At 43.5% G+C, this 12,616-nt stretch overlaps 1 protein-coding gene across 1 annotated transcript in view; it reads right to left on the bottom strand.

Annotated features, from left to right (window-relative positions):
• LOC144668772 (uncharacterized) overlaps positions 1–12,616 on the bottom strand; it is a 219,612-nt gene that overhangs the window by 33,729 nt on the left and 173,267 nt on the right. The window contains exon 2 of the mRNA XM_078531102.1: positions 787–935. Within this exon, the coding sequence (XP_078387228.1) occupies positions 787–874 (88 nt within the window). The 5' untranslated portion in view covers positions 875–935. The remainder of the gene's footprint in view (positions 1–786; positions 936–12,616) is intronic.

The raw sequence follows: 12,616 nt of genomic DNA, 5'->3' as shown, positions 1-12,616 counted from the left end.
ATTAAGACTTTCACGAAATAAAGAGAATCTTTAAAATTACAGTTCTAAAGACCTCACTTATACCTTTCACAGAAACCCAAGGGCCCTTTTAAAAGATTCAAACATTTAAAAAAAATATATTTTAAAAAAACTTGTCGATGCAACTACACACAAAAAACAGATATTGGAAGGTGGGGGGTGGGGGGGGGGGGGGGGGGGGAGAGGAGAGAGAGAGAGAGAGAGAGAGAGAGAGAGAAAAGAGGGGGGTGACATCCTTGGCTACAACTCACCAGCTGCAAAAAAATGAATAATGCCAACAACAAAAAAAATAATATGAACCTTCAAAAATTTTGATTGGAACTTTCATTTTTTGTTTTTAAAAAAAAAGAGAAAGAAAGTGAAACAAAAAAGAAAAAAAGTTTACTGACCTCTACCATTTTGATTTCAAAGGAAGCTATGAACAACTCCAGGAGTAACATTATTTTAAAAAGTTTTTTTTAAATATTAAAAAAAAAGAGAATAGCTTCACACAACTCCTTCCACTCAACCCTTTCCAACCCCCATCACACACACACTCTCTCTCTCTCTCTCTCACACTTACACACACACACATGTAATCTGGATTGATCCAGAAAAGCTGGATGATAATCACCATTTACAATTCCAGCTATTTCTTTACCAAAAAAAAAGACTATTTTTTTTTAAATCAAAAGCTGCAAATGCAACGAATAGATAATACTTTAGAGGGTTTAAAAGAGGAAGGAGGATGGCCTCCTGCTTTCCTTCCACCCCCTCAACCAAACTCACCTCCATCAGAAAATTCCTCCTTAAAATAAACTGTGGGGTCTGCAGCTGCCAAGGCAACAAGGAGGCAAAGCAACAACCTGGTCTTCATCTTGTTAATTGGCGGGGGGGTTATTTTACTATTTATCTTTACTCAATTACTTTTTTTTTGGTTTTAAAGATATAAAGAGAGGGGGGGGGGGAGGGCAAAAAAACACAACGACCAAAGCACGTTTGACACAACTGAAAGCACCAGGAATGAAGTAACTCCCACTGATGCTTTATACAGCGCACGTCAGTCAAACTTCACAGTCAGCCTAGTCCCACCCACCTACCACCTCTCCCCGCTGAGCCTTTTGATTGGTCGCGCCTGGCCACTGCGGGTGATTTACCCTCCTCGGATTGGCCTCGCTCGCCGCCGCTCCAATCCCCTCCCCCACCCACCCACGGCCAGCACGCTAGGTTGCGCGGCTGCCCAGATGGCTGAAGATTATTGGCTGGGCGAAACGTCATGGCGACGGGCTCGGGCCAATGGGCAACGACCACATGTTCAGACGGTGGAAAGGCCGGGCGATCCGCCCCTTTCCCCGGCCCCCGCACCTGATTGGTCGCTGGGCCTGTCAATCAGAGAAGGTCACAAAGGATTTTTTTTCCATAACTTAAGACAATGCTACAATTTGAAAACCACCTTAGTTGCAAGATACACACCAATACGTATAGAGCATTAAACATGCTGGAGGAGCCACCACAGTAATTTTCGCACATTTTCCAGCACATGTGCAATTTAACAAGCCACTGCTTTTACCCTGAAATTCCTAAAGGGGCTGATTCTGGGATGCAATTCAATGGTTGTTGGCCTCCACCTCTTCTTACCAGCCTCAATCTCAAAAGTTTCAGCCCCAAACAGCAAATGGCAAGGGTGAATGCTGGGCGAACACGTCAGTGCAGGACTGAGGAAGTTCTTGCATTGTTACACGGGCCGTTGAGCCCCTGGAGCCTGTACCGCCATTCACTGTGATCGTGGCTGATCTGTATCTCAGCTCCAGCCACTGCCTTGGCTCCACGTCCTCTTAAAACTCTTGCCTATCAAAGATCTATCGGTCTGAGAAGAACGTAAGAAATAGAAGCAGAAGTAGGCCATACATCCCCCCCAAGCCTGCCCCCCTATTCAGTTTGATCATGGCTGACTTTTTGCATCAACTCCACTCCTGCCCTATCCCCATATTGTTTGATTCCCTGATGGTGCCTTAATATATTTTGATCTCAATCTTGAATACTCAACGACTGAGCATTTGCAGCCCACTCAGTGAAGAAACTTCTCCTTCAACCTTTTATTCTGAGACTATGATCACTAGTTCTAGGCGATTCAGCCAGGGAAATAGCCTCTTAGCATCTATCTTGTCAAGCCCTCTAAGAATTTAATGTTTCTATGAGACTACTTCTCATTCTTCTAAACTCTAAAGACATTTTTGTCTTTGGTTTTGTCTTTTGGGTGAGATGTCAGATACAACAACAACTTGCAATTATATAGCACCTTTAACATTCACAGGAGCATTATCAGACGTTTAGACACATTTCAATCCATCTATTTACCATTTCCACTGTTTGTCTGTTTGAAGCTCTTCCATAACTTGGCATGATAATTCTTTTCACAGGGGGTGTACTCACAAGCACAGACCGGGGACCGTAATAAGCTAAAGGCAAAAGTATATTTGTATTATGCAATTCATTAATGACAGAATGCCTGAAAATAATATGTGCGCAACCAAGGAAAGCAGAGAAGGCACGATCCCAAAATGGAAGGTCATTTCAAAGCAATCGAGCAGCCCAAAGGATGGACATAAAGCGTCTCACAGCACTATTCAAAGAGGACTTTATCCCGCAACTAATATCATCATAACAGATTAACTTGTCACAAAAGGAAATATAAGAACTGTAAGACTTCTTTTCTCTTTTTCTTATACTCCCATCTTGCTCACAGTGTGTCAGTCAATAAACTAGTGTGACATCTGAAGCCTGAAATTTAAAAGTTCAAGGGGTGATTTCATTAAAGGTTTCAAGATATTCAGGGAAAGAGCTAGGGTAAATGGAAATAAACTATTGCTGCTGGTTGGAGAAGCTAGGGGGCATAGTCTAAAAATTGGAGCCAGGTCTTTCAGGAGTGAAATTGGGAAACACTGCTACACACATAGGGTAGTAGAAGTTTGGAACTCACTTTCACAAATGGAAATTGATGCTAGATCAATTCTTAATTTTAAATTTGAGATTGATAGATTTTTGTTAGCTAAAGATATTAAGGGAGAAGGGTGAACAGCTGTGTATGGAGTTCACAGATCAGCCACAATCTTATTGAATGTGGCTGAACAAGCTGAACAAGCTCGAGGGGCTAAATAGCCTCCACTTGCTCCTATGATATTGGAACTCTGCCGAAATATTCCACTTCATTTGCAACACAGGATCTGGCATTGCCATTGGTGAATTCCTGACTGGCGTTTAAACTCTACACAAAAACAGGCAAAAGGAAAATAGCCAGACGTATCATTCTACCTTACAAATGTTATATGGTAGGGCCATTTGTTCTATTTTGCATTGTATTTTACTGAATGCAGTTGTACTGAAACTGTTACCTGTCTTATCAGTGGGTTCTAAGAAGCATTCTTATTGAGTAGCTTTCTTGTTTCAGGAAACCTATCAAAGGCTCATTGCTGCCATGAAAAAATTGCAAATATAGTCCTGAGGCTCATTTAATAAAAGTAAAATACTGCAGATGCCAGAAATATGAAATAAAAACAGAAAGTGCCAGAAATTCTCAGCAGTCTGGCAGCATCTGTGGAGAGAGGAACAGAGTTAGCAGTTCGAGTCCAATATGACTCTTCTTCAGTTCAACTCGAAACATTAACACTGTTTCTCTTTCCACCGATGCTGCCAGATCTGCTGAGTATTTCAAGCGCTTCCTGTTTTTATCCCTGAGGCTCATTTCGAGACAAACAGAATGGAAGAGCAGTGAGATTATAGAAGCATGGTTAGACCATGTTTAGCATGCTGGGCATATTTCTGGTCTCCATGTTACAATGTTGAGGCACTGAAGGTGTCAAAAAGATTTGCAAGGATGAGAACTTGACAGGTTACACCCATTTGGAGAGACTAAACAGACTGGGGGTCTTGCTCTAGAAAAGCAAAAGCTCTAATGGAAGTCTTTAAAATTCTGAAGGGCTGGATATAGAGAAAATGTTTCTGTTTGTGAGGGAGTCCGAAACTCCTCCAGAAGATACCATGCCCTAAGAGGGCATTGGCAACTATGGACTTCCATTGAATTGGCCCATGATTATGCTTGGTAAAGTATGGCAGTGTTTTGCCATTATCTTTTGCAGCATGACTGACAAGGAAATTCTCCCACTTTTACCACCTGCCATCAAGTGCATTGGAAGGATTTACAGGCTGATAATCAACCTGTTTGGCCACGTTATGACTGCACCTTCAATGGCCATCAAGTCCTGGAGTGGGACTTGAACCCAGAGTTTCTAGCCCAGAGATAGGTACGCTACCAATAGGCCACAAGGCCTCAATCCAAAATCAGGGGCCTTTAATATAAATATCAGGAATAACTCTAATAGAGGAACATTTTTTCAACCCAGATAATGGTTAGAATGTGGAACTTGCTACCACATGGAATAGTCAAGATAAGTAGCATGGGTGCATTTAAGGGGTAGACAGATAAGTACACAAGGGAGAAAGGAATAGACAGGTATGCTGCTAGGATGAGAGAAAGTAGGGTGGGAGTAGTTTAGCCAAATGGCCTGCTTCTGTGCTGTATAAATTCTATGTAAACACCTGATCAATTGTCACTACGTATCCAGAGGCACATGGAGCATCAGGTCTGCTATGCGTCTCAGGTAATTAGAAGACAGCTTTAAACAGCCCACAAACCATATCACCAAGCAGCACTCAGCTTGTGGGAAACCTGTGGCTTATCCATTGATGCTCCACCAGGTTCTTTCCAACTTTTCTGCTTTCACAGTGACAATAAAATGGCTGTAATCGTGCTGCCAAATGAACAGAAATAAAGTTGGAGTTGCACTTATTTGACGAGGTTCTCTTTCCACAACATAGGCAGAGCCAACACAGATACAAACTGCTCACCATGTTGAACTGATAATGAAGTCTTGTTCACCCAACATCCCTGTGCTCACTGACCCACATTGGCTACCCATCTGTCAACACCAGGAATTAAAAATTTGCATTCCTATTTTCAAATCCCTCTTTGTTTTCACTTCTCCCTGTCTCAATGTCTTCCTCCAAGAGTTCCGTGTTCCTCCAATTCTGGTCTTTTCCCGTCCAAGACTCCCTTTCCCCTCACTGTCTGCAGCAGCATCTTTGCCCAGCTAAGCTTTAAGATCTGGAATTACATCACTAAACCTCTCCACCTCTCTCTCTCCCCCCCACTCCTTTAATATGCTGCTTAAAACCTACATCTTTGACAAAACTTTTCATCACCTATCCTAATCTCTTCTTATGTGGCAGCGTGTCAGATTTGTTTGTTTGATTATGTTCATGTTAAGTGCCTTGGGACATTTTGCTATGTTAAAGGCACCGCATAAATGCAAGTTGGTGTTTTTGTTAAGAGGTAAAAAAACAGACTGACAAAAAAACATGTTCAGATAAAACGTGTATTTGTACCATCACTAAGACTGCCTATTTCCACATTTATAAAAACAAAAAGCTAAAAGCTACTGCGGATGCTGGAAATCCAAAACAAAAACAGAATTACCTGGAAAAACTCAGCAGGTCTGGCAGCATCGGCGGAGAAGAAATCAGTTAACGTTTCGAGCCTTCATGGCCCTTCGGCAGAACTGAAGCCCAATGCAAACTGGAGGAACAGCACCTCATCTTCCGACTAGACACTTTACAGCCTTCCGGGCTGAATATTGAATTCAACAACTTTAGATCTTAAACTCCCCCTCCCCCCATCCCCACCCCATTTCTTCCGCCGCCCCCCCACCCCCCCCACCACCCCCCGCCTTTTTTTTCAATAATTTATATAGATTCTTCTTTCCCCACCTATTTCCATTATTTTTAAATCTAAAACTAAAACCTTGTTAGCCTTTCCACCCCACCCCCACTAGAGCTGTACTTTGAATATCCTGTCTTCCATTCTTAATTAGCACTTTTCTCAGACAAAACACCTCTTTGACCCTTTTGTCTGTGACATCTTTTGATTATCTGCTCATCTCCACAATCACCACACCCTCAATGTCTCTCTCTCCCCCCACCACCCCACCCCCCCCACCCCCCCACCCACCTTAAACCAATTTATATTTCTCCCTTCTTCTAACTATGCTTCAGTTCTGCCGAAGGGCCATGAAGGCTCGAAACGTTAACTGATTTCTTCTCCGCCGATGCTGCCAGACCTGCTGAGTTTTTCCAGGTAATTCTGTTTTTGTTCCACATTTATAACATCGTTCAACTTCATCCCTGTCTCAGCTCACCTCTTGCTGAAACCATCCTCTGTCCCTTTGTTACCACGAGATTTGAATGTTCCAATACACTCATTGCCGACTCCCACATTCTGTCCTTCATAAAGTTGAGGTCATCCAAAAGTCTGCTACTCACGTCCTGATTCGCAGCAAGTCCAGTCCACCTATCACTCCCGTGTTCGCTGACATTCATTGGCTCCCGGTTAAGCCACAATTTTAAGATTCTCATCCTTAAACCCTCCATGGTCTCACCCCTCCCAATCTCTGTAATCTCCTCCAGCTACACATCCCTCTGAGATATCTGTGCTCATTTAATTCTGGAGTCTTTTTGCATCCTCGATTTTAATCGCTCCTGCATTGCCGATTGTGATTTCAAATGCCATCATGTATCTTAGACCCTACGTCCTGGAATTCACTTCCTAAAACTCTCCACCTCTCTACCTTGCTTTCCTTCTTTAAAACATTCCTTAAAACCTATCTCTTTGACCAAGCTTAATGATCGTCTGACCTAATATCGCCTTATGTGGCTCAGTGCCATATGTTGTTTTATACTGTTCCTGTGAAGCACCTTGTGATGTCTTATTACATTAAAGATGCCATATAAATACAAGCTGTTATTGTTGACTTAAAGGATGGCATAAGAAAGATAACAATTATAAGACCATAAGGCCATAAGACATAGGAGCAGAAATTAGGCCATTCGGACCATCGAGTCTGCCCCACCATTCAATCATGGCTGATAAGTTTCTCAACCCCATTCTCCCGCCTTCTCCCCGTAACCTTTGATCCCCTTACCAATCAAGAACCTATCTATCTCGGTCTTAAATACACTCAATGACCTGGCCTCCACAGCCTTCTGTGGCAATGAATTCCATAGATTCACCACTCTCTGGCTAAAGAAGTTTCTCCTCATCTCTGTTCTAAAAGGTCTTCCCTTTACTCTGAGGCTGTGCCCTCGGGTCCTAGTCTCTCCTACTAATGGAAACATCTTCCCCACGTCCATTCTATCCAGGCCTTTCAGTATTCTGTAAGTTTCAATCAGATCCCCCCTCATCCTTCTAAACTCCATCGAGTATAGACCCAGAGTCCTCAAACGTTCCCCATATGTTAAGCCTTTCATTCCTGGGATCATTCTCGTGAACCTCCTCTGGACCCTCTCCAGGGCCAGCACATCCTTCCTGAGATACGGGGCCCAAAATTGCTCACAATATTCTAAATGTGGTCTGACCAGAGCCTTATAAAGCCTCAGCAGCACATCCCTGCTTTTATATTCTAGTCCTCTCGAAAGAAATATCGAAATTAGGAGCAGGAGTAGGCCATTCAGCCCCTCTAGCCTGCTCCTCTAGGAGGAGGAAGGACATTAGGAGAGAATACGCAGAGGAATGGATCAGGGGAATGAAGGCCTATAAGTTTGCAGAAGTAGATAGTATGGAAATGCATATTTAAATATATGACACTTTATACTGGGTTTATAGATCATTTCAGTGATATTAAATTACTCTTCTTTAGCACAACTAATGTTAATAAACTGCCAATGCAGACTGCTTTTATTGAAACTGAGGGTATTTTGCATGTGGTAACAAACTTGTTGATATGTTGAATTGCTATGAACTAAACTGGAAATACAAAATGCAAATATAGGAAAATTTGTTAGTCTATGGCGCTAAGTACACATTTGAGAACCATTATAATGAGTGTGACATACAATTGATGAAAAAAAATCATGATGCACCTACACAGCTTACCAGACAATGGAATGCCGCTTAACCTGTTCTATTGGTGCTGGATTCAGGTGTAGCATTGAAGTACTATCACTCGATAAAAAACCACAGCTCCGCTGAGCAGGACATGTCATTCGTATGCCTGACACCTGACTCCCAAAATAACTACTCTGCTGGGATCTCGGCCACAGCAGGAGACTCCCCTGAGGACACACTTTAGGGATGACATCAAAGCACCCCTGAAGGTCAAACATCCCCATCGGCTCATGGGAGTCCCTGGCCTGTGACCAAAATGGAGGAGGTTTATTCGTGAAGGCACCGAGCACATTGGTAGACTTCATCGGGAACATGCAGAGGCGAAGTTGAGGCGACAGGGAGAGCGCACGAACCTCCAAAATCTCATCTACCCAACCCTTCAAGCACTGCCTGCCCTGCATGTGGCAGAGTCTGCAGATCACGCATTGGACTTGTCAGCCACCTCAGAAAAGAAATCACCCTCAGTCCCAAAGGACTGCCTAGGAAAAAGGAGAAAGGGAGCCAGGATGTTAACAAGAGTAGCAATTAGGCCCTGTGGGAGTATTGTGGCCAATTCTGGACACCAAGGATGTCTAGGCTTGAGAGAGGGTGCGCAGGAGAATTATTAACTGGTATTAGGTATGAATGACATTATCTACATGAAGAGACTAGAGAAGCTGAAATTGTTCTCCTTTGAGCAGAGGAGGTTAATGAAAGATTGGATAGAAGTGTTCAAAATCGTGAAGTGTTTTGATAGATTAAATAAGGAGGAACAGCAGCGGGAAGGGTCCTTAACCTGAAGACACAGATGTAAGATAATTGGCAAAAGAGCCAGAAGGAATGTGAGGAAAAACACTTTATGATCTGGAATGCACTGTCTGAAAGGGCGGTGGATACAGATTCAATAATAATTTTCAAAAAAGAATTGGATAAATACTCATAAGGGGGAAGTGTTTACAGAGATGTGGGGAAAGAGCATGGGATTAGCTGAAAAGCTCCTTTAAAAAGTCGGCGCAAGCACAATGGGCAATAAATGCTGGTCTAGCTGGAGATGCCCACATCCAGAGAATGAATAAATAATAACAGAATTTTAAAGATTCAGAACATAAGGAATGATTTTTAAAAAGGTCTTCATTGAGGGAGTGATCTTGCAATGTTCTGGTCTCAGCACAGACTGATAGCGAGCCCCAATTTCCTCACCTGTGTTCAACCAGGAGTGGAATCTTGCTAAACAAACCCTTAAGTGTAAGAGTGTGGGTATGATTAAAGACAGGATAAACATCACGAGATCAAATGTGATATTATCAAACCTCCAGGAACACCGGCCAGCATTTATAGCCCATCCTCAGTTGTCCTTGAGAAGGTGGTGATCAGCAAACTTCTTGAGCTGCTGCAGTCTGTGTGATGAAGGTGCTGCCATAGTGCTGTTGGATAGGGAGTTAGATAGGAACTTCTTTTGTTCCCTCAGTAGTCTCCAACTGGAGGAGTTGACATCTCTATGAATTAGTGAAAGGGTTCAAAGAAAGAAAGACTTGCACTTATATAGCACCTTACACAACCACCAGACTTTTATGTTTTTGGTTATCAGGTTTGCTTTGATCCTCAATGTACAAATCCCTCCAATCAGGCTTCCACCCCTGCCACATCATTGATTCAGCTCTTGATCAAAATGAAATCTTAGACAGCTATACAAAGGTAAACTACAGCTCATCATCCTTCTTGACCTGAAGCGTTTGACACGGTTGACCACACCATTCTGCTCCAACACCTCTCCACAGTCATCCAGTTGGATGGGATTGTTACATTCTTAGTCAACTAATTGTAGCCAGAGAATCTTTTGCAATGGCTTCCCTTCCTGCTCTTGCACCATTACCTCTGGTGTCCCCCAAGGACAACCTATTTATCCTTGGCCCCCTCCTATTTCTCATCCCTTTGCCAGCATTAGTTTTCACATTTACACTGACGACACATGCTCTATCTCTCTCAATTCCTCCGCTGTTGTTAAATTATTAGACTGCTTATCCAACCTGAAGTATTGGATGAGCAGTAATTTCCTCTAAGGATGCCAACCCTCTCCCTGGCAACAGGCTGAGGCTAAACCAGTCTGTTTGCAACATTGGTGTCATATTTGACCCCAAGATGAGCTTCCAATCTCATGTTTGTGCCATCACTAAGATTGCCTTTTTCCACCTCCGAAACATTACTGACTTCATCCCTGTTTCAGCTCACCGGCTGCACATTCATGCCTTTGTTACATCTGGACTTGACTATTCCGATGCACTTCTGGCTGGTCTCACCTTCCACCCTCTGTAAACTTGAGATTATCCAAAATTGTGCTGCCCTTGTCTTAACCAAGTCTTGTTCACCTATCAACCCTGTGCTCGCTGACATACATTAGCTCCTGGTCAAGCAATGTCTTGATTTTAAAATTGTCATCCTTGCTTTTAAATCCCTCCATGACCTGTACACGCCCTAACTCTGTAATCTCCTCCAGCGGTATAACCCTCCAATGTATCTGCTGACATCGAATTCTGGCCTCTTGAGCATCCCTGATTTTAACTGCTCCACCATCGGTGCCTTCAGCTGCCAAGTCCCTAAGCTCTGGAATTCCGTCCCTAAACCTCTCCACCTCTCTTTCCTCCTTTAAGAAACTCCTTAGAACCTATCTCTTTGATCAAACTTTTGCCCACCTGACTTATAATATCTCCTTATATGGCTTGGTGTCAAATTTTGCTTTATAATGCACCTGTGAAACGCCTTGGGAGATTTAATTGCATTAAAGGCTCTATATGAAAGGCTTAACATATGAGGAACGTTTGAGGACTCAGGATCTATACTCGATGGAGTTTAGAAGGATGAGGGAGGATCTGATTGAAACTTACAGAATACTGAAAGATCTGGATAGAGTGCACGTGGGGAAGATGTTTTCATTAGTAGGAGAGACTAGGACCCGAGGGCACAGCCTCAGAGTAAAGGGAAGACCTTTTAGAATAGAGATGAGGAGCAACTTCTTTAGCCAGAGAGTGGTGAATCTATGGAATTCATTGCCACAGAAGGCTGTGGAGGCCAGGTCATTGAGTGTATTTAAGACCGAGATAGATAGGTTCTTGATTGGTAAGGGGATCAAAGGTTACGGGGAGAAGGCGGGAGAATGGGGTTGAGAAACTTATCAGCCATGATTGAATGGCGGAGCAGACTCGATGGGCCGAATGGCCTAATTTCTGCTCCTATGTCTTATATAAATTCAAATTGTTGTTGTAGAGGAAGAAAGTTATTTAAAATAATTAATACATATAATGTATGATCATTAATAATATCCAACACTTTGGGAAAGATGTCAGGGCATTGGAGGGAGTGCGGAGGAGACTCGCAGGAGTGGTTCCAGGAATGAGGAACTTCAGTTGTGTAGATGGATTGCAAAGACTGGGATTGTTTTCCTTGGAGCGGAGGGGGCTGGAGGAGATTTGGTGGAGGTGTTCAGGATCATGAGGGGTCTGGATGGAGTGGATGCTGGGGAGAACCTGTTCCCATGGGCAGAGGGGTTGAGAACCAGAGGGCACAAGCTGAAGATTTAAGGTGATTGGTAAAAGAAGCAATGGAAACATGAGGAAAAACTTTTCTCACGAAGCAAGTGGATTGGGAATGCACTGCCCAAGAGTGCGGTGGAGGCAGATTCAATCGTGGCTTCCAAAAGAAAATTGGATCATTATCTGAAAAGGAAAGATTTTCTGGGCTATGGGGCAAATGGCAGGGGTAGGGTTGCCAACCGTAATTAAACGTATTCCTAGGTGTTTCATCACATGCTGTGCCCCTACACTTCAGCCATTGAGGTGTCAGCTGTGGCTCAGTTCATAGCACCCTCGCCTTTGAATCAGAAGGTTGTGGGTTCATGTCCCACTCCTGGAAACCAAGAACTGCGAATGTACTCGAAAGAGTTACATCTTTTTGAGGTGTCAGCTGTGGCTCAGTTCATAGCACCCTCGCCTTTGAATCAGAAGGTTGTGGGTTCATGTCCCACTCCTGGAAACCAAGAACTGTGAATGTACTCGAAAGAGTTACACTTCAGCCATTAGTCCATCAGCCCATCCATCCTTGTGACACACTGCTACACCAATTGGAAAGCAAGAAGACACATGAGCCAATTGGATGATGCTTGACTGGCATAATAACAACCCTTTCCCCCCCCCCCCCCGATTCTCAATATTTTATCTTCCCCAGGATTGCAGACAGCAATGTCCTTTAGATTTGATCCTCCAATTCCTGGAGGCTCCAGGCCAGTCCTGGAGGGTTGGCAACCGTAAGCAGAGCTATGGGTCTGTGGTGAATTGCTCTTATTGAGAGCCAGCACGGACACGATGGGCTGAACGGCCTCTTCCCGTAACCATTTTATGAGTGTATAAGATATCCATGGGATTAAGGTGGAAAATACGAACCACGTTGACTCAGGCTGTTGACGCAGGCACGTGACCAGCTTCAAGCCAAATGAGGGAAAAAAATAATATTTTAAACGGCGTGTAAATTTACAGCGATTGGTGCCGGGGCTCTTCAGGTGCTCCGGGAAAGGTTTATTTTTTGATGTTAGTGAGTTTTTCTCTCTCTCTCCCTGTTTTGGGTGTGTTAGTGAGCTGGGGTCAGGGGTCGCGG

This window comes from Cetorhinus maximus, chromosome 28 (genome assembly GCF_964194155.1).
Source record: "Cetorhinus maximus chromosome 28, sCetMax3.hap1.1, whole genome shotgun sequence".
Lineage (NCBI taxonomy): Eukaryota > Metazoa > Chordata > Chondrichthyes > Lamniformes > Cetorhinidae > Cetorhinus > Cetorhinus maximus.
The sequence above is the reverse complement of the archived record's forward strand: the minus strand, read 5'-3'. Positions and strand labels throughout refer to the sequence as shown.